This window comes from Primulina eburnea, chromosome 7 (assembly GCF_022965805.1).
Source record: "Primulina eburnea isolate SZY01 chromosome 7, ASM2296580v1, whole genome shotgun sequence".
In the NCBI taxonomy this organism is placed as follows: domain Eukaryota; kingdom Viridiplantae; phylum Streptophyta; class Magnoliopsida; order Lamiales; family Gesneriaceae; genus Primulina; species Primulina eburnea.
The window spans coordinates 8297906-8317564 of NC_133107.1; the positions used below are offsets into that span (position 1 = coordinate 8297906).

Below are 19659 nucleotides of genomic sequence, written 5' to 3' on the forward strand. Positions count from 1 at the left end.
GACGAAGATAAAATCGTTTTTCAAGCGCGGCACAATATTAATAGAATTTTTTGTTTGGATTGTGATATCATTTGGTTGAATCAAATAGTCCTTCCACCATTTTAGTTCTCCATTACGAAAATCTGATAAGATTCCAGCAATGAAAATCCGATGATATATGGTAACAATTTGGAGAAAGGAATTTAATTATATATATCTTATTATTAGAAAAAAGAACAATAATAATTTCAAGAAAAAGAATTCCGAGAAAAGTGAAACTCAAACATCTCTACTTCATCTGTTACTTTTCCCTCTCCTTCTCAATCTCTTTAAGAGTCACAATATTTTTGCTGGAACATAACGATTTTTATTCGCTACAAAAACAATTATTCATACGCTTCCGCTTCAATTTTCATCGGTTCTTCATGCATTTATTGAAGGCCTGAAGAAGTAAGAAGCTGTCACCCCCGCATTTCTTTACTCTGTAGCATTCAATTAAGAACATGAGTTTTTGTTGTTATTTTTTCGTGATTCTTGGATTTTTACCAGCTATCGTTACTATATGATTCTGGGTTTTTTCACTAAAGTCCTGGTATGTGCTTTTAATGCGATTTTTAATGTGTTCGTGGGCTATAAGACTGATCAAACTTGATTTCTTTATGCAAATCATGGGAAAAATTGACGTCAGAAACCTTTTTCTTTGGATTTTTAGGTTTCCTTAACAAAAAGATTGTTCTAGTTTGAAAGTTTTGTGAACTAAATTTTAGTTGTTCGTTAGTTTGTGTTTGGCTTGAAATTCTGGAATGTGGGGTGGCCGGTGAAAAAGATAACTTTTTTCATCCTGCGCTTTGTATTCATGGGCACCTTATCGAGTGGTGAAAAAAGATGCACTCTTTGTATAGTAGCAGTGGGGGAGCTAAAAGTTTCTTGTAGGGCAAAAGAAGCTGATTCCTAAAAACTATAGTGGGTGAAGCCTTGTTTTCGTGTAATGTATAAGAATATATAATTTGATTGGAAAATTTAGGAGACTGGAGGAGGATTCTCCTGTCAGGTCCTCCCACTTCCACTGAACAGCTATGTTTCATTGCGGAGCGGATCATGGATTTGGTCGAGAGGGGACGGAGTCTGTTGGGTCTGTCTCTGTCTCCCAGTTAGTGATTATAGATGAACAGTTGAGTAGTTTTCTCTTTTAGGCAAGTGTTAGGCAATCTTTCGTTTAGGCTATTTGTTTCTTTGGATAATAATGAAAGGGTTGTGATTTTGTTATGGTCTTGAAGTAGAACCTTGATGTTATGTTCTCAAGGTAGTGGTAGTAGGAGAGAGTCTAGCAAATAGTATTTGACAGATTGTAGTGTATTCTAAACCAACCACCCCCCCCCCCCCCATGTTTTTTGATTGTTTCTGTTATTTTTCGGCTGTCAAAGGTCCGGTTAACGCGATCTTTTTTATGTTTCAAATCTTTCTTTCATGTTTTACATTTGAAAGTGGCTAAAAACATGAAAACAGAAGCAGAACAGGCATTTAAAAAGGCGAATGTGGTGCGCAGGTTCGTATGTTTTGGTTATAAACATGATTTTGGAGTGTAGAATTTAACATGGGAAAACAGCTACTTATCTTTTGGTTTCTAATTTTTTCAGCACTTTGGTCAAAAAGGCAAATGAAAGTATGAGGATTGTTATTACTATCAGTGTTGGAATAATTTTAGGTTTCTTCATAGGAGTATCATTTCCATCACTTCCAACAAAGGTAATGTGGTGCCATTTGAGAGATGCCTTCCATTTCTAATCGCTAACTGATTCTTGTGTTTTCTTGGACAGTTAAATGTATCGCCCACTTTTGGATGTTCTATTCTCGGAAATGAAAGTACAGTCGACAATAAGCAACTTATGAATATTAGTGTGTTAGTCAACAATAAGCAAACTATGAATGTTAGTCATTCTTTACATGTGAATAGCAATAACAGCTCTAATGGAAACCGGACTTCTGATGGCTTACCAAAGGTACATTTCTTGCTAACAGGATGGAAAAAATATGAAACTGTAGATGTTCGACTAAATAATTATTCTGTTTTAATTTGCATCAGTTCATAAATATATGAGGATTTTTTTAACAGGAAAAGATGTTACACAGTTGTGATTTACGTCGGATATTTGAGAATTTTCTTGTAGAACATTATCCTTCAATGTTTCTGGTTTAGATTTGGGTGCCATCAAATCCAAAGGGTGCAGAAAGGTTGCCTCCGGGCATTGTTGCGTCTGAATCAGATTTTTATACTCGAAGATTGTGGGGAAAACCAAGTGAGGTGAGCATTTTTTTAGTACGATTTTTCGTCCATCATAAGACAAATTCTAGTAAATTAAACTGTTTTATGGTGTTTAGTCCTGTGTTTTGGAAGATAAATCTTTAACGTGAATTCTGGGGTTATTATCGATTTCAAACTGCTCAGGACTTGACCAGCAAACCTAAATATCTAGTGACATTTACTGTTGGCTACGATCAAAAGAATAACATCAATGCAGCAGTGAAAAAGGTAAGTAAAAATGAATGCTTCCCTCGCTCCTCAAAAGTCAAACCTCCCTTTCTTATGTGCTGAGATATTGTTGTTATTACAGTTTTCAAATAATTTTACAATCGTTTTGTTTCACTATGATGGTCAAACAAACGAATGGGATGATGAGTTCGAGTGGTCCAAACGAGCCATTCACGTTAGTGTTAAAAAACAGACAAAATGGTAAAGACTTTACATATACCTCAGACCACAGTCTGATCCTCTTTCATTCGAGTTATATTACTCCTCTGAGATCCTAAACATAGGATATCTTTTATAAGGTGGTATGCCAAACGGTTTCTGCATCCAGACATCGTTGCCCCATATGACTACATATTCATATGGGATGAAGATCTTGGAGTCAAGAATTTTGATGCTGAGGAGTAAGTTTAGTAAAACGGAATACAAATTCGATTGTTCTTTTGACAAATTTACATAATGTTAAATTTCATTACTGGTTCTGACAAATTTAGGTACATTAAAATTGTAAAGAAGCACGGCTTAGAAATTTCACAGCCTGGTTTGGATCCTTCGAGGGGAATAACGTGGCAGATGACGAAAAGGAGACCCAATGTTGAGGCTCACTTGTAAGGAAACAAGTCTTTTTGATAAACCAAAAATAGAATATCACTTTTCTACAGTAATCCTTCTTGATCGATGAAGCAATTTACATGTTTTCGCCTTTGATACATGTAGAGAAACAGAAGAGAGACCTGGCTGGTGTTCTGATCCCCATTTGCCTCCATGTGCAGCGTATGAATTTCTAATTTTCTTTACATTTCATCCATTTTCTTCTTTTCTTTGTACTCTTCTTGTATATCTATATTTAATCTGGTTCAAGAATCATTTTTTTGTTTGTTTTAAATCACACATTGCTCTAACACAGGTTTGTCGAGATCATGGCGCCTGTATTCTCTCGAGATGCCTGGCGTTGCGTGTGGCATATGATCCAGGTATCATGCTATGCCGAATGAGATTTTTAGTGAGGGATGAATTCATCGAAAGATTGTATGATTAGTTTTCAAAAATTCCATATTTATTCCCTCACAACCCGATCTCTCCGACTTTCGGGATCTGACCCAGTTTAAAGGGCGCATCGACCGGATTTCCGAGCCGGCCCCTTGTTTTTTCTTGAATGCCCTTCATAATGTATATGCAAATTTTGTAGAATGATTTGGTCCATGGTTGGGGTCTGGACCTGGCTCTCCAAAAATGTGTTGAGGTTAGCTTGTGAAGTTTTCATCTCAATCTTAGGAACTTATTTATTTTGGTTGGTCAAATAATATCAAAATATATTCGAAAATAATATCCAATCCCTCGATTGTAGCCTGCTAATGAAAAAATTGGGGTAGTTGATGCTCAATGGATCGTTCATCAAGGTGTTCCTAGTCTTGGAAACCAGGCAAGAGAAACGTCCACTTTTCTGCTATATTTATCGTATATCTGTACTAAATTAAATACATTTTCACCATATATAAAATTTTCATTTTATTCAATAAACACGTAAAATCATTATTTTTGGGATCGAATTATCGTACTTGTATCATATAGTAGTGAGTCTCCTTTTGTGTTCATATAACAGGGCCAATCACAGAATGGAAAGTCTCCATGGCAAGGGGTATGTGAAGCTATCACACATCTTAATAAATCTTATTTTTTGCCTTCTTTCTATAATTTTAGTATGAATGTAAGCGATTATTAACGTTCGAACGAGCTTGGTAGATGCTAGTCATTGAGTAGTGCTCATCCGTTAACATATGACATGTGTGTTGAGTGATGAATCATGATCACTAATTCATACATCATGGTTGAATTGAATGAGTGATAATGCACTCAGTACATGTGTCATGTTGAGTGAACAATGACACTATCCATGAAGGTAGCATGAACAAAACCAGTTTAACCATTTGAACGTGAAACATATATAATAAAATATTGTCTATCTCGATTTATACATACTTTTTTATATTTTTAAAATGAATAAATGGAGTTTCATTTCTTTATTTTGTTTGCTTCTTCTACTTCTTTTTTTTTTTTTTATGTTTTATTTTGATTTAGGTGAGGGAGAGGTGTAGAAATGAGTGGGCAATGTTCAGATCAAGGATGGAGAATGCAGAAAAAGCTTATTACAACTCCATCAAAATGGACTCTTCCAACTTCACAACTCAAACATATAGTAAAGAGCATATTCGTGGTATGGATAATGTATGAGATATATATTATGATTATTGTATACAATTCACAACCCTTTTTCTTTTGGCTCACAAAATATATTTATTTTGTTATTTAATCTGTCCTATGAATATTTATCTTATGCATATTAATATAATTTTACGTTTTCATATAATTTATATAGGATTAAATCATTCTTGATTTACCAAAAATTATAGTTTGTAACGACATATTTAATAACTTTTATAATTACCAAGCAATCATCTCAAATATTTTAAATTATGCATATGGTAACTTACTTTGATAATGTGATTGCTCTCTCATCGACGGTAAATAAATACAAAAATATTTCATCACTTGTGATGAAAGTTTTCAATCCTTGAAAAAACATATATCACTGAAACGATCAAATGTATGGAAGACAATTTTCCTCATTGAAAAATTTCGAAACGAGGCAGATTTAATAGCGTTATTAGATATGGGTAGGGATGTCAATGGGTATGGGTTTTGGCATACTAAATGGGTCATGAGGGTAGGTCTCGAGTCCAGTTTTTTAGACCCGTATGAGTATGGGGCGGGTCATGAGTCCTATAATACCCGCCGCATACCAGCCTCATATATATGGATATAAATATTCTAAGATTTAGTTTTATTAATTTTTATTTTTTTAGTATCTCATCTCAAAGTTCACCATAGACATTTTTTATTCTGTTTTGAGTTGAGCTTTAGTTTATTATCCAAATAGGTAGACCAATTATAAATAAAGCCCTACTGTCCATGCACCACCATAACTATACGCTAATGCTAGTGGTTCAAGCCTCAAGGTATCTCTCAAAGAAGATTAATGTTTTCATTTTAAAAACATTCGGGTCTCACGGATCTCATGGGTCTAACCCGCTCCGTTTCGTATTCGGGGTGGAACAAGTCCAAAGAATATTTAATCGGGGTGGGGTGGGTGGGTAATGGGTCGAAATTTTCTTCATGAGACGGGTCTTGGGTTTAGTCATACCCGTCCCATACTCGTCCTATTGACATCCTTAGATATGGGTTTGGGCTCAGGGATTTTTTCAAATCTAGCAAGGGTATTATTTATAGGGATGTTATTCTCATCTTCGAACCTGCTCGTATGATTATGTTAATAATAATAATAATGATAATAATAATAATATATCTACTTAATTTACTATTTGGCAATTTTACAACCTTGAACAACAAACCCTTCATGAATCATTAAAGAGGGCATCCGATTGTCTTTTTCATTGACTTTTTAACATTATATTATTTATTCTTGCAGATATTTAAAAATATTCCCAAACACACACACTTGCAGGAGAAAAACAGATAATTCACTTGTATTAGAGTTATGATGAGCACACAAAACTTGTGAATAAATTAGTACCCTATGAAAAATTTCTTAAATGATGAAATATCAATAACCAAGAACCTCTTTGGGGGCATAGGACGATTGGCTTGTGTCACTACGAAGAAGTAATGGGCACCTGAATCGTAGCCGGTTCCTGTCGCAGCAGTGGGAACCCGGGATGATCCATCCATCCATTACCATGAAAATAAACTCTGAGTAGACTTTATGTACAAAATTTTCCCTCGGAATCCAAGAATTATGTCCCGAAAAACATTGACAAGAGTAATGCGGACTAAGCCGGACATGTGGCTTTGTTACAAAAACGTGAAGCAACACGCCTCAGTGTCATCATTCTGCGTAAGGAGAAAGGAAAGCGTTTCATTCGGGGAGCAATACTTAGATTCCATGTTTTAAAGCTAGCACAGATTCAGGACCATTTATGCGTCAATCGTTTTCTCTCATGCAGTTCCCAGGCAAGAGATATTTGTAAGCATCGGCCTTCTCCAGAAGATATGCGGGAAGATGAACAGCTGAGTAGGAACGTGGAATAGGTCCCATTTTCCCGATTATTTCCCTGAAAGTGTGCTCTTCTGGTAGCATATCGAATAAATCAGCTCCCTTACAGATTACTCTCTGAAGTCTCTTTGGATTCAGAAAATGAGAGAATCTCACCCGATCCACGTGGCTATAAGCTTTCATCTTGAATTTAAACTCACTAATGTGTCTAAAGCAGAAGCTACAATGCCACCCAGCATCGGCCAAGATTTCATCAGACTGCCGATAGTGTGCATATCTTGTCTGTCCCGATTGATACACATGAACTGAGGCTCTCCAGCTACTGTCATCGAGCAGAAACTCAAACGAATAGAGATAGTTCTTTAACCGAAGATGGAGGATATGGGGTATTTCATCGCACCACCTTAACAGATTAATAGTGTGTCGACTTGGAATCTCATCAACATCAGACATTATCAACAAGTCGTCATCCTGAATACCGGCTTGTTTAAGAAGATAATCCAATGCAAGCCTCTGATACGCTTCCTCGACAAATGGATTTTCTCCTTTCTTGAATTTCCCCGGAACTTGCCCATAAGTAAGCCGTGGCTCGACAAATTGAAATTGATCTCGGACAGATGAAAACACATGAGGTTTAGGGAGACCAGTGAATGTCGAATTTGACTCGAGAAGTACAAATTCTGTCACATAGGGGTACAACTCCTTCCATCGTATCTTGAGGATGTCTACCTCATTGCTAAACAACACAGCATCAAAAACACGCCTAGGAGACTCTCTTATCCCCCATCCATGAAGCTTACATAGATTCTCCATCGATACATTCTCATGATAGTAATGCGGTCTTTCGTGGAAAGGTTTAGGCGGCGATTCCCACAAAGGCCGCAAGAAGTAAGTGATTTTCTGGCCGTGGACATATACAACAAAGACACAAGTCGGGACTAAGACGAAGAGGAAAAGATATGCTTTTATATCCATTCCACGTAATATACACTTTATTCTTGAACTCAAGGTCCTTCCTGAGCCCTGCAGGTTCCAAATACCAACGAAATTACCACAAGAATGGACCACATACACAAAACATGAGATACACACGAGCAATTTCATTGATTACCGGTGTAAAGTTTTTCAACAACTAAAAGGCAAATACAAATATCCAAGTATATGTGAAAGAAAAGAATAATCTATTCAAGCCTGTGAACCATAAACAAACATGGAAGAGCACTACTGGGAAAACGAGCCCACAGAGGAAAAGAAGCACAAAAAAATTATTGAAAAACATAGGATTTAAGTGGAGAACTTGATAAATCCCCATTAATTTAAACACTAGAACACTATTTTCAGCACTTTATTTGACAAAAAAAAATCAAACTTTATTCCTACCAGCAGGCCCCATAAATCCAGATTAGTGTTGTAATTATCGATTTTCAAGAAACTTCATCCCATTATTTTAATTTAAAAAACAATCTTCACCGCAAAGACAAATAAACACAAAGTCAACACGCAGTGCGGATTCACCTCAAGAATCTCCAATTCACACAGACGTGAAAAAAACTCCCAAAATGAAAATCAAGACTAAAAAAACCCAGACAAACCCACATTTTCATCTACATAATTAAATCACCAGGAAAAGCAAAACGAAAAAAAAAATCTACCTCCTCGCAGGCATCTACACATATATCATCAGTCTTTTTGGAACAATAATGAGATCCCCCTTCTGCCACCATGCATATCTTCTCCCAAAACCTCGCTAAACTCCACATGTCTCTCTCCAAATTTCAGATCAAACAGGAAAAACGAAACTGAAAGAAACCAAAATGGAGATCTCCCCCGCTAGAAAATCCAGGAATCTGAAACGGACCGGAATGCGGAAATGCGAACGGCCGCCCGTTTCCAGACACCCCAACAATCTATGAACCGGGAGAAAATAAAAATAAAAATAAAAAAGCACGAATCTTGCAAATGCCCTGAAGAAAAGAAATCTTGAAATTTCCGAAAATGTAAATAAATTTATATAGGAAATGGATGAATATGCGACAAAAGTAACCAGAAAGTTGTGTTAGTGTTGGAGGCTCCGAGGTGAGTGGGTGGCACTTAGAATAAGATTTATAAGGAAGCCGTTTCCCTTGTCTTCCGCCCCTAAGGTCAGCCAAACAAATTACTAAATTACCCACCCAATATTATATTTTATGAATTTAGACATGGGCTTTCTTGTCACTCTACATGGAGCTATGGGGGCTTGCTCCCTATAGGCTATAACGCGTCCATTGACTGCCTCAAGAAAGAATATGCGTGTGTAGAGTTTTTGAGTAACGTTAGAATGTTTCCCCCCCCCTTTGATTATATGGTAGATCAACTGGTCAAGCCTAATACCAAACATAGATAATTGTTATTTGTACTCGATTTTTTATTCAGTGAAATATTTTATATATATATATATATAAGTTATTCATAAGTGAAGCATATACAGTCATGAGTTCGAGTTTTTATTTCAACAAATTCTCGAACGAGCTTGTTGTATAGAGCTTGTCCAATGCGATTTATCTTGCTAGCTTTGTTTTGTAGACTACTGCATTAGTCCAGATGTTTACCAAATACGCATCGAAAAATAACAACTGTGAATTCTCAATATATATATATATATATATATATATATATATATATATATATATATATATATATATATATAAGTCACCTACTCTACAATCTACAAGTCACGTTTACAATCTACAAATACAATACATTGGACAAATTCTACAATTCTCAAATACAACACATATATATACCCTACAATATATTTAATGGAATATTCATGATGTGGTAAATGCGACTTGTAGATTGTAAGGTATGTGTTGTATTTGTTTAACTGCAAAACAAGTAGTATCGTATGTGACCGTAAAATTGTGTTTATCAGAATTAAGTGTTATGTGAAATGTTACAAAATTTCATACAACGTGCATCTGAATATATAAGTTTGTAACACAAATTGATTTTAAGTAAATACGATGGAACAAAATAAATTTTGCACAAGTATAAATAGATGTGTGGTGCTCCAAGGCAAAAATTATAATCTATAGAAAATCAACGAGTTTACACAAAAACTATCACTAGTGATTTTAATCAAAAACCAATTTTCTCAACATGTTGAGAAAATCAAATGATTTATAAAACAAAGAACCGCATTAAAACACTAAATAAGGAAGCAAAGCATGCTAAAACTAGAGCAATAAAAACAAATCTTCAGCCAACTCATTCACATTTGTTGTCTGTAAATGTCTCCAACAACCACATCAACACATGGATTTAGCGTTCTTCGATCAGCAGCAACCTGATATATTATTTTCTCTAAAGCTTCTGACGTGCAAAGATGTCCATAATATGTATGTGTTTCTGTATAAATCACCCTCTCTTTTCATGAGATGAATCCTCTTATTTATAGCCAGGGCGGAGCCACATGCTCCTCCACCCGGGCTACCCGGGTCCAATTTTTTTTTTTTAAAATGTCAATGTAAATTTTGGAATAATATGATATTAGCCCGGCAGATCAATTTAAAATACTAAAAGATTTTAGAGTTTAAAATTCCTGCCCGGGCTGAGCTCTTTCTGGTTCCGCCAATGTTTATAACCCTAAGGTTTATCAACAAAGAAACCTACACAATATGAAAAGTAAGAGTTTTTTAGAAACAAACTCTTTTTAAACAAAGATATCACATAACAAAAATCTTAACATAATTATCACATTATCTAGAAAGACAAAACTATATTTAAATATTCAAAATCATATCAACAAAGAAAAAAACAATATTGGGAAATAAATCTAATATGAAAATTATATTTCCCTTCATAGATGATTAGTTGTTTTAGTCATTAATTACTAATAATTTATGGTATAGAGCTCAACCATGTGACCTTGTCTTTGTGGTACAAGAATAATAAATTAGAGTTCCATGTGGTACAAGAATTGTCAAATTTGAGCCCGGTTTTGCATTTAGCTGTAAATTCGGTATTTAATTTATTTCGAATAATCTTGAAATTTATATTCAATCTCATTTGTGATGGTTATTAAGAGATAAGATCTTGGTCTACAAGGTCGACTTCATCCAGGGAGGAAGGCCTTTGGAAGGACCATATTAAATTCTTGTACAACATGCCCAAAGCTGTATGATTTGACAACAAGAACCTTTTTGCTTAGTTGCATGAATTTACAACTTTGGTTTTCCCATCAATTTTGTCATTCTTGTTCAGGGAAAAAAGTTAAAAACCTGCAAGAATAAAAAAAAAAAAACCGAACCGGTCGTTTAGATCCGTCATCCTTCTTATGATATTTTGCCTCGAACACGGAGCGCCGGAAGTTGACGGTTGGCTGCGTTGTCTTTCTTAGAGTTTTGTTTAGATCCAACTCTTGTTTGTCTATTCATAATTTGAGTAGGTTTCTTGTGACACGGTCTCATGAATCTTTATCTGTGAGACGGGTCAACCCTACCGATGTTCACAACAAAGAGTAAATACTCTTAGCATAAAAAATAATATTTTTTCATTGATGATTCAAATAAGATATCTGTCTCATAAAATACGACCGTGAGGTTTCACAATTTGCCAAATGGGTGTGGGGAGTTTTGGAATTTAATTTATTGTAATCAAAATGGTGAGGGTCGGCACATGGTCTAAGCTATGAACATTGACGTTTTGCAAATTTAACTTCCTAATTATATCAAATTTATGCAACTTAACAATTCTTAATTATTATTGACCTTATTCATTGCTCCCCCATTAATTTTACTCAATCCACGTTCATTATTTAAAGAAAAATAGAGGAATTGTAGATTAAATTCCTAAATTAACAATCTTTTTAGTCTGAAGTTGTCAAAACGGGCTACAGAGTTGGCCGACCCACAACCCGTTTCCTTTCTACTATTTTGACATGTCGAAAAATTGTCAACTTGAGGTAGACTCGAAAAATTGTCAACTTGAGGCGCGCGTGCACACACACATATACATATATATAATTTTGATTTGTTATCCACCAATCAAACAAACATCTATATCTACCGTTTATGTGATACTCACATATTGGACGTGATGAAACATATCAAAATTACACATCCACAAGATGAGTGTCACGTTAACAATGAGTATAGAACTAGATACGGTAAGTAAAGAACATATAAAAAATGATATACATATACTTTTAAATTTTAAAAGAATTACTTTTCCTAATTAGAGAAAGAACGTCCAATATTGAGCCGTTTAAATGTAATAATAAGTTTGGTACTTATGAAGTTTTTAATGCAATACGGAGAGATGGAACATCCACTTGTTAGAAATCAATGTCCCGAGGACGAAATCCTTTGTTATATTTGACATTTTTGAATCGTGCTAAATTTTTCTCAAAAAGTTCCGTTTATACAAATTATTAAAAATTAAATATATTAAACATCATGCATGAACAAAATATAATTAATCATTGATAAAACATATGATTCATCTATTTTATAAAACAAATTTCAATCTGATCCAATTCATAAAAAAATATTAAACTTTGTATTAAAAATATTACTTTCTACTTTAAATCGGTAAAATAGAGTAAGCGATCTTATCACAAAATACTTACTATTTGAAAATCAGGAAAAGGTACAAGGTGAAATCGAGATTCTGAGAGGAACCACGATGTAGTAGTAAATATAATATATTTTAGTATGAAAATTATTATATTTTTTTTGAAAAAATATTTATAAATTCTGCTAACCCACTTAGATATTAGGGTTACTAGGAATTTAGACACATCGATCACCTCCTCCTAACGGTCACTGGTTGGTGGTCATTTAAAGTTCCAATTTTGAAAATGAAGCATATATCTCAGATAATAATAAACTAATTAAAAAAGGACATTATTAACTAAGCTTTTGACTATGTTTTTCGAAATCATACGATGTTTATCCAAATATTTTCTCAATTTTCTTTAACAATTTCGAATTCAATTAGCTGTCGGAATATAAGTTCACCCAAAAAATGATAATATTTTTGTTTGCCCAAATTACTCCACGATGTGACATTTGCTCGTTTTGAAATCAACTATTTTTTTTATTAAGTTTTTACCTAGATTCCGACATTTGAAGTAACCATGTCAAGCGAATGGAACCCATTGTGTGATTTCGATTTCGATTTCGATTTAGGAGGATTTTAGTGATAGATTCTATATGAACTGGACGATCTTTTTGTTTAAATATCTAACACAACTCCTGTATTCTTTTCAATAAGATATTTTCGAACAAGTTCCTGTTGAAGTAAATCATCTTTTTGGTCAATTAAAAACTTTTCAAAACTGTATAAACTTCTTCCAAAGCACTATACTTTTTGGATACGATTACGATTACGATTATTTACTTATTCAAATTTGTGCCGATTTCCTTGTTAATTATTTTGACAATATTACTAGTGAGAGTATCCATCCATTACATTTCAGCCACCTTCTCTAATCGTCATTGCCCGTTGGAAACTGTGCAGACAAGGGCTTGTGAAGAATATGTCCCATCATATATTAATTCCTCTATTTTTTTATTTTGCAATTATAAATTTTTAATTAATATATTACATGTTTTTACCATTTTTCTTATACAACGAGATGGAGAAATTTACTATCTACATGTTCAACCATTTTCAATGGACTAAATATAGATTTGTTAATTTCAAATAACTTATGAATAATAACAAAATGACGATCAATTTGAACCTTGTATCCTCTCGTTATTTGTTCAAATCTTTCTAACTTGTTCTCGAATAATTAGCGGATCAAAATCCATGTAGAAAACACCATTTTTCTGGAAATGAATATGCTACACTGGACGTGTTATGCCCCGTGACGACAATTTATCCTTCATTTGACCTCACAAAGTATGAGGCTCATAGACTAATCCAATATCTGCTTTTAAGGCATAATAATATATGTTTTAATCCAAACTATCCCGTAAGTATATCCCGTGACACATGCATATATACATCCATTAAATAATAATAATTTTCAAGTGATTATGTGTGTGTGTGTTGTGGGCTGAACTCCATTTATAAATTGAGCATAATCAAATCGAATATTCCTTGGCTTAAAGTGGGGGGAAAATGCATTGTAAATTATCCGATAATGAAAGAAAATTGTTTGACTTACACAACTACATCATATTCGATTGTAAATGAAAAGATACTATAATTTTAAATATAACCGTACACTTCAACACTCTTAATTTTCTTCGTATAACAAAAAAAAATTGAAAATAAAGTACTACGAAAATGCATGATATTTTTTAATTACGCATAAAAATATGAATAATTATATTACTCCTATGTTACGCAATAATATCTTCAAAATATAATAAATAAATAAGAAGAATCAGTCGAAATCATCAAAAAAAAAAAAAACAGTTGATAGAGTCTTTTTATATTCCATATGGAAAGTTGTCAACTAGAGGGTTTCCACATTACCTCTTAGTTTTCAAGTGCTCAGTTTATGTCAACCCTCAAAATTCTCTATAAAACAATAACAAATTGTACAATTTGTTAAATTTTGTAATTCAAATGGATATATATATAGACACACACGTATTTTGATTTCACTGTTTTTTTTAAATACTTGTAAATTTATATATGGTCGGTTAAACCACATTATTCTTTTTAGATTAATAGCGTCATGTGCAAAATATGCTCTATGTATAATTTTTCTGAGATTATATGTGATACATCATGGATGGACCCACTACCCCCTGGCCCATCCCTAGTCCAAATGGAAAAGGCCCATCAAAGATCCATGTATTCTTCTATAAATACCAAGTTTGAGCATATGATATTTCATTCACTATATTATTTTTCAGCAGCACCCTTAGCTGCTTTCCACCTATATTCTCAGTCTCTGACTTGAGCGTCGGAGGGGCTATGTTGGGACACCTTCTTGGCCCTCTTCTAACAGTCTTATTAGTTATTTCAGGCTCAAGATAATTTCGAAACATGCGTCTGGACTAGTGACATTTGCTGGAATCGATCCTAAATTTCCTGTGAGTATCACTTGGTGCCGTTTGTGGGAAATTTGAGCTGAGACATAGAGATGGCATGTATGAGACGGAGCAGAAGAATTAACTCAGCATCATCGCGTCCTCACATAGGAATCGAACAATCCCGTGTTGAGGTGAGGCAGGGACAGCCGCGTCTTGAGACGAGGCAGGAACAACCCCGTCCGGAGACAAGAACTGAACAACCTCGTTATGAGACTAGGGCCGAGCAACCCCGTCCCAATGAGAATGTGTGGAACTTGACCCTGTAACAGTTGGGCCAATTTACTACCCGGACAGTGGACGAGGCCATGAGGAGGAAACACGAGTCTATGTTTGTTGAAGAGCAGGACACTCGCCAGGAACGAGGGGAAAATGTTGAGGGCCAGCAGAGCATGATTGAAGAGACACAACCCCTCCCAAGCGAAGGGAATGCGGAGATGGGAGAGATGTGGAGTCTTGTGCAAGGACCAAAAAGTCGCGCGTCAGTGTTATGAAAGGTTAGTGAGGGAGGAGGGAAAAAGAGCGCGTGTGGAAGTCAACATGATTAGGAAAGGAAAAAGTAGGTGATTTTGTATTGGGGGGTGTAAGAGGAGTAAAGAGGAAAGTTGGAGAATGCGCAGGGCAAGGCTTCAAAGAGACCCTGAAATACTTACCAGCTCAGAAAATATTACTGTTGAATTTATTGTTAATTTATTTCATTTCTGAATTTGTCCTACGTAATCGGTTGAAATTTAATAAAATCAATTTCTTCTTTTCAGTTCATTAATGTTGTTGTATTATGAAAGTGAGAAAATTTTATTTTCCTGCTAAGACGTCGTCTAGCAGAGGAGTTAGGAGGTGATGGTGAGGGTGGAGAATTTGTATTTTCCTGCTAAGGCATCGCCTAGCAGAGGAGTTAGAGGGTGATAGTGGAGAATCTTTATTTTCCTGTTAAGACATCGCCTAGTAGATGAGTCAGAGGATGACGAGGTGAAATCTTTATTTTCCTACTAAGGCATCGCATAGCAGATGAGTCAGAGGGTGAGAAGGTAAAATTTTTATTTTCCTGCTAAGGCGTCTCCTAGCAGAGGATTCAGAGGGTGAGAGTGGAGAATTTTATTTTCCTGCTAAGGCATCACCTAGAAGAGGAGCAGAGTTGGAAAGGAGAAAATGAAATTTTTCCTACTAAGGCATCGCTTAGCAGAAGATTCAGAGTTGGAAAGGAGAAAATGAAATTTTTCCTACTAAGGCATCGCCTAGCAGAGGAGCAGAGTCGAAAATGAGAAAATGAAATTTTTCCTACTAAAACATCGCCTAGTAGAGGAGTTAGAGAAAGGGGGCAGAGAATCTTTATTTTCCTGCTAAGGCATCGCCTAGCAAAGGAGTCAGAGGGTGAGGAGGTGAAATTTTTATTTTCCTTCTAAGGTGTCGCCTAGCTGATGATTCAGAGGGTGAGAGTGGAGAATTTTATTTTCCTGCTAAGGCATCGCCTAGTAGAGGAGCAGAGCTGGAAAGGAGAAATTGAAATTTTTTCTACTAAGGCATCTCTTAGTAGAGGAGCAAAGTTGGGAAAGAGAAAAATAAAATTTTCCTACTAAGGCATCGCCTAGTATAGGAGCAGAGTGGGGAAGAGAAAAATAAATTTTCCTACTTAGACATCACCTAGTAGAGGAGTAGAGTGGAGTATAGAGATCTTTAAATTTTTCCTACTGAGGCATCGCCTAGTAGAGGAGCAGAGTGGAGGAGAAAAATTAAATTTTACCTACTTGCGATGCGCCTAGTAGAGGAGAAGAGTTGATGAGAAGAAATTAAATTTTACCTACTTGGGCTGAGCCTAGTAGAGGAGTCAGGGGTGAGGAGGTGAACCTTTATTTTCCTGCTAAGTTATCGCCTAGTAGATGAGATTGGGTGAGGAGGTGAAACTTTTATTTTCTTGTTGAGGCATCGCCTAGCAGAGGAGTCAAAGGGTGAGGAGTTGGAATTAAGTTTTTATCATGCTGAGGTATCACCTAGCAGAAAAGTCATAGGGTGAGGAGGTGGAAGGTTTATTTTCCTGTTGAGTCATCGCTTAGCAGAGGAGTCAGAAGGTGAGATGGTTGAAGTTTGGTTTTTCATGCTAAGGCCCGACTTAGCAGAGGAGTTTTGAGATTATGAGGTGAGAGTTTGATTTTTCTTGCTAAGGTCCGACTTAGTAGAGGAGTTTCGAGATGATGAGATGAAAGTTTTATTTTCTTGCTAAGGCATCGCCTAGCAGTGGAGTTAGAGGGTGAGGAGGTTGAAGTTTTATTTTTCCTGCTAAGGACTATTTTAGCAGAAGATTGAAGGGCGCGTGGAAGTGGAAATTATTTTCCTTCAAAATCTTAGTAGATGACCTTGAAGATGGAGGCGACGAGGGCATGCCGTGTTACAAAAATTTATTTGGTTTGTCGATAACGAACGATGTTTGTCGCTACGAAAATTACGGGCATCGACCTGCCCAGTCAGGTCATCGGGGTTTGGGAGCGTTCTCTTCAGAAAGCAAGGGGTGTGCTGGGCGTGCATGCAAAGGGGCAAGAAGTGATGCCACGGGTGAACAAACAAGGTGAGGGTGATGGCGTAGGGCGAGGCGAGGAGGGGCTGTGGGCGAGGCTGGAACGTGGGGCGAGCATGTACTCGGCAGGGGCGAGGGCAGATGCGCGCTGGGGCGGACACGCGAGCACAGCTGGGCGAAGGGTAAGAGCTCGGCAAGGGCGAGGGTGGGTACTCATCGAGGGTGCGAAGGGGCAAGGGTGGAAGGCGGGGCGAGCGTGCGCTCGACGGGGCAAGCAGGCGAAGGGAGCAGGGCGAGCACGCGGCAGGTGTGCTGGGCGAGCGCGCGCTGGATGTACGCGCTGGGCGAGGGCGAAGAGGGTGCTTGGGCGTGGTTACGGCGTGATGACAGGCGAGCGTCGAGAGGGCGAGGGTGAAGCGCGGCAGGCGAGGGAGAGAGCGGCTAGGCGGGGCGGGGCGTGCTTGGGCGTGGGAAGGCGTGCGGCAAGGGTGGTTTAGGCGAGACAAAGCTGGTGTTGGCGGGGTGAACAGGGCGACGGTGCGCGATAGAGTGCTCGGGCGAGGGCGAAGGTGCATTCGGGCGGGGGCGTGCTTGGGCAGGGCGGTTGGCGAAGGCTTGACGAGGTCGACGTGGGTGATGGCGCGAAATTTTTGAGGAATGACGAGCAGCTGGAAAAAAATGCACAACTCACACCCGGTGAACCGAGGACAATACAATTAATCGAACTTTGAATATACGATTCAATAAGACTCGGGAGGGGGAGAGTGGTGATACCCATGGATGAGCCCACTACACCTGGCTCATCCTTAGCCCAAATGGAAGACAGACCCATCAAGGGCCCATGTATTCTTCTATAAGTACCAGGCATTAAATTATCCGATAATGAAAGAAAATTGTTTGACTTACACAACAACATCATATTCGATTGTAAATGAAAAGATATTATAATTTTAAATATAATCGTACACTTCAACACTCTTAATTTTCTTCGCTTAACAAAAAAAGTTGACGATAAAGTACTACGAAAAGGCACGATCTTTTTTAATTACATATACAAATATGAATAATTATATTACTCATATGTTACTCGATAATATTTTCAAAATATAATAAATAAAAAAGAAGAATCAATCGAAATCATCAAAAAAAAAAACAGTTGATAGAGTCTTTTTATATTCCATATGGAAAGCCTTCAACTAGAGGTTTCCACATTACCTCTTAGTTTTCAAAGTGCTCAGTTTATGTCAACCTCAAAATTCACTCTATAAAACAATAGCAAAGTGTACAATTTGTTAATTTTGTACACACCACCACACACCACACGTATTTTGATTTCAGTGTTGTTTTGAAATACGTGTAAATTTATATATGGTCGGTTAAACCACATTGATTCTTTTAAAATTAGTAGGTTCATTTGCAAAATATGCTCTATATATAATTTATCTGAGATTGATATGTGATACCACATGGATGAAATCACTACCCTGGCTCAATCCTCAGCCCAAATGGAGACAAGCCCATCAGGGCCCATGTATTCTTACTATAAGTGATAGGAGGTTTGAGCATATGAATATTTCTTCACTATATATTTTTCAGCAGCACCCTTAGCTGCTCTCTATTTATATCCCCAGTCTCTGACTTGTGGGTCGGAAGGGTTATGCCGGGACACCTTCCTGGCCCCCTTCTAATGGTCTTATTCGTGATTTCAGGCTCAGGAAAATTCGAAACCTGCGTCTGGACTAGTGACACTTGCTGGAGTTCGACCCTAAATTTCTCGTGAGTATCAATGGACCACTATCCCTGGCCCATCCCTAACTCAAATGGAAGAGAGGCTCATCAAAGACCCATGTATTCTTCTATAAGTACCAGATTTGAGCATATGATATTTCATTCACTATATTATTTTTCAGCAGCACCTTTAGCTGATCTCCACTTATATCCTCAGACTCTGACTTGAGCGTTGGAGGGGCTACGCCGGGACACCCTCCTGGCCCCCTTCTATCGGTCTTACTCGTGATTTCAGGCTCAGAACAATTTCGAAACCTGCGTCTGGATTAGTGACACTTGCTGGAATATAACACTAAATTTTCTGTGAGTATTAACATGCAATCAAAAATGTGTAATTTTTGGAAATAAAAGTGAAAATTGATTATTTTTTTTAAGATTTATGTTTGATACATAAGTGATTATCATATTAGCTTTTTAATGAAATAAAAAAAATACACTTATTAGAGAATACATCTCTCTCTTCATTTATTGGAACAAAATTAAATGATAGTTTTGGATTAGACAAATATAAAAGGGATAAGCATTTTCAAATAACTAATGTTATATTTGATTGATAGATTTCAAAATATCTTATGTTGCGTTTCGATGAATAGATTTCAAATGCTGGATTTAAAATATTTTAAAATATGTTTTTGTTATATGGAGAAGTGTAACCATAAAATTCAAATTCCCCTCTTACATCTTTATATATATATAAAAGGTAGATTTCAAGTTAACTCAATAATTATGTCATTTGAATTTCATTCTATTT

At 36.4% G+C, this 19659-nt stretch overlaps 2 protein-coding genes across 2 annotated transcripts; one reads left to right on the top strand and one right to left on the bottom strand.

The window, feature by feature from the left end:
• The first annotated feature begins 523 nt into the window (after positions 1-523).
• On the top strand, positions 524-4818 carry LOC140836100 (uncharacterized). The gene is made up of 13 exons (XM_073201508.1): positions 524-1525; positions 1617-1725; positions 1797-1979; positions 2177-2281; positions 2426-2509; positions 2592-2710; positions 2809-2910; positions 3001-3114; positions 3224-3280; positions 3414-3480; positions 3696-3749; positions 3855-4145; positions 4586-4818. Exons 1-12 carry the CDS (start codon positions 1476-1478, stop codon positions 4032-4034), a joined length of 1224 nt encoding a protein of 407 aa, XP_073057609.1. The 5' UTR covers positions 524-1475; the 3' UTR covers positions 4035-4145; positions 4586-4818.
• Positions 4819-6035: 1217 nt separating this feature from the next.
• LOC140837121 (uncharacterized) lies at positions 6036-8665 on the bottom strand. Its single transcript, XM_073203141.1, has 2 exons — positions 8231-8665; positions 6036-7601 (listed from the first exon to the last, which is right to left on the bottom strand). The coding sequence occupies exons 1-2, from the start codon at positions 8336-8338 to the stop codon at positions 6507-6509; spliced, it is 1203 nt and encodes a 400-aa protein (XP_073059242.1). The 5' UTR covers positions 8339-8665; the 3' UTR covers positions 6036-6506.
• Positions 8666-19659: the final 10994 nt, after the last annotated feature.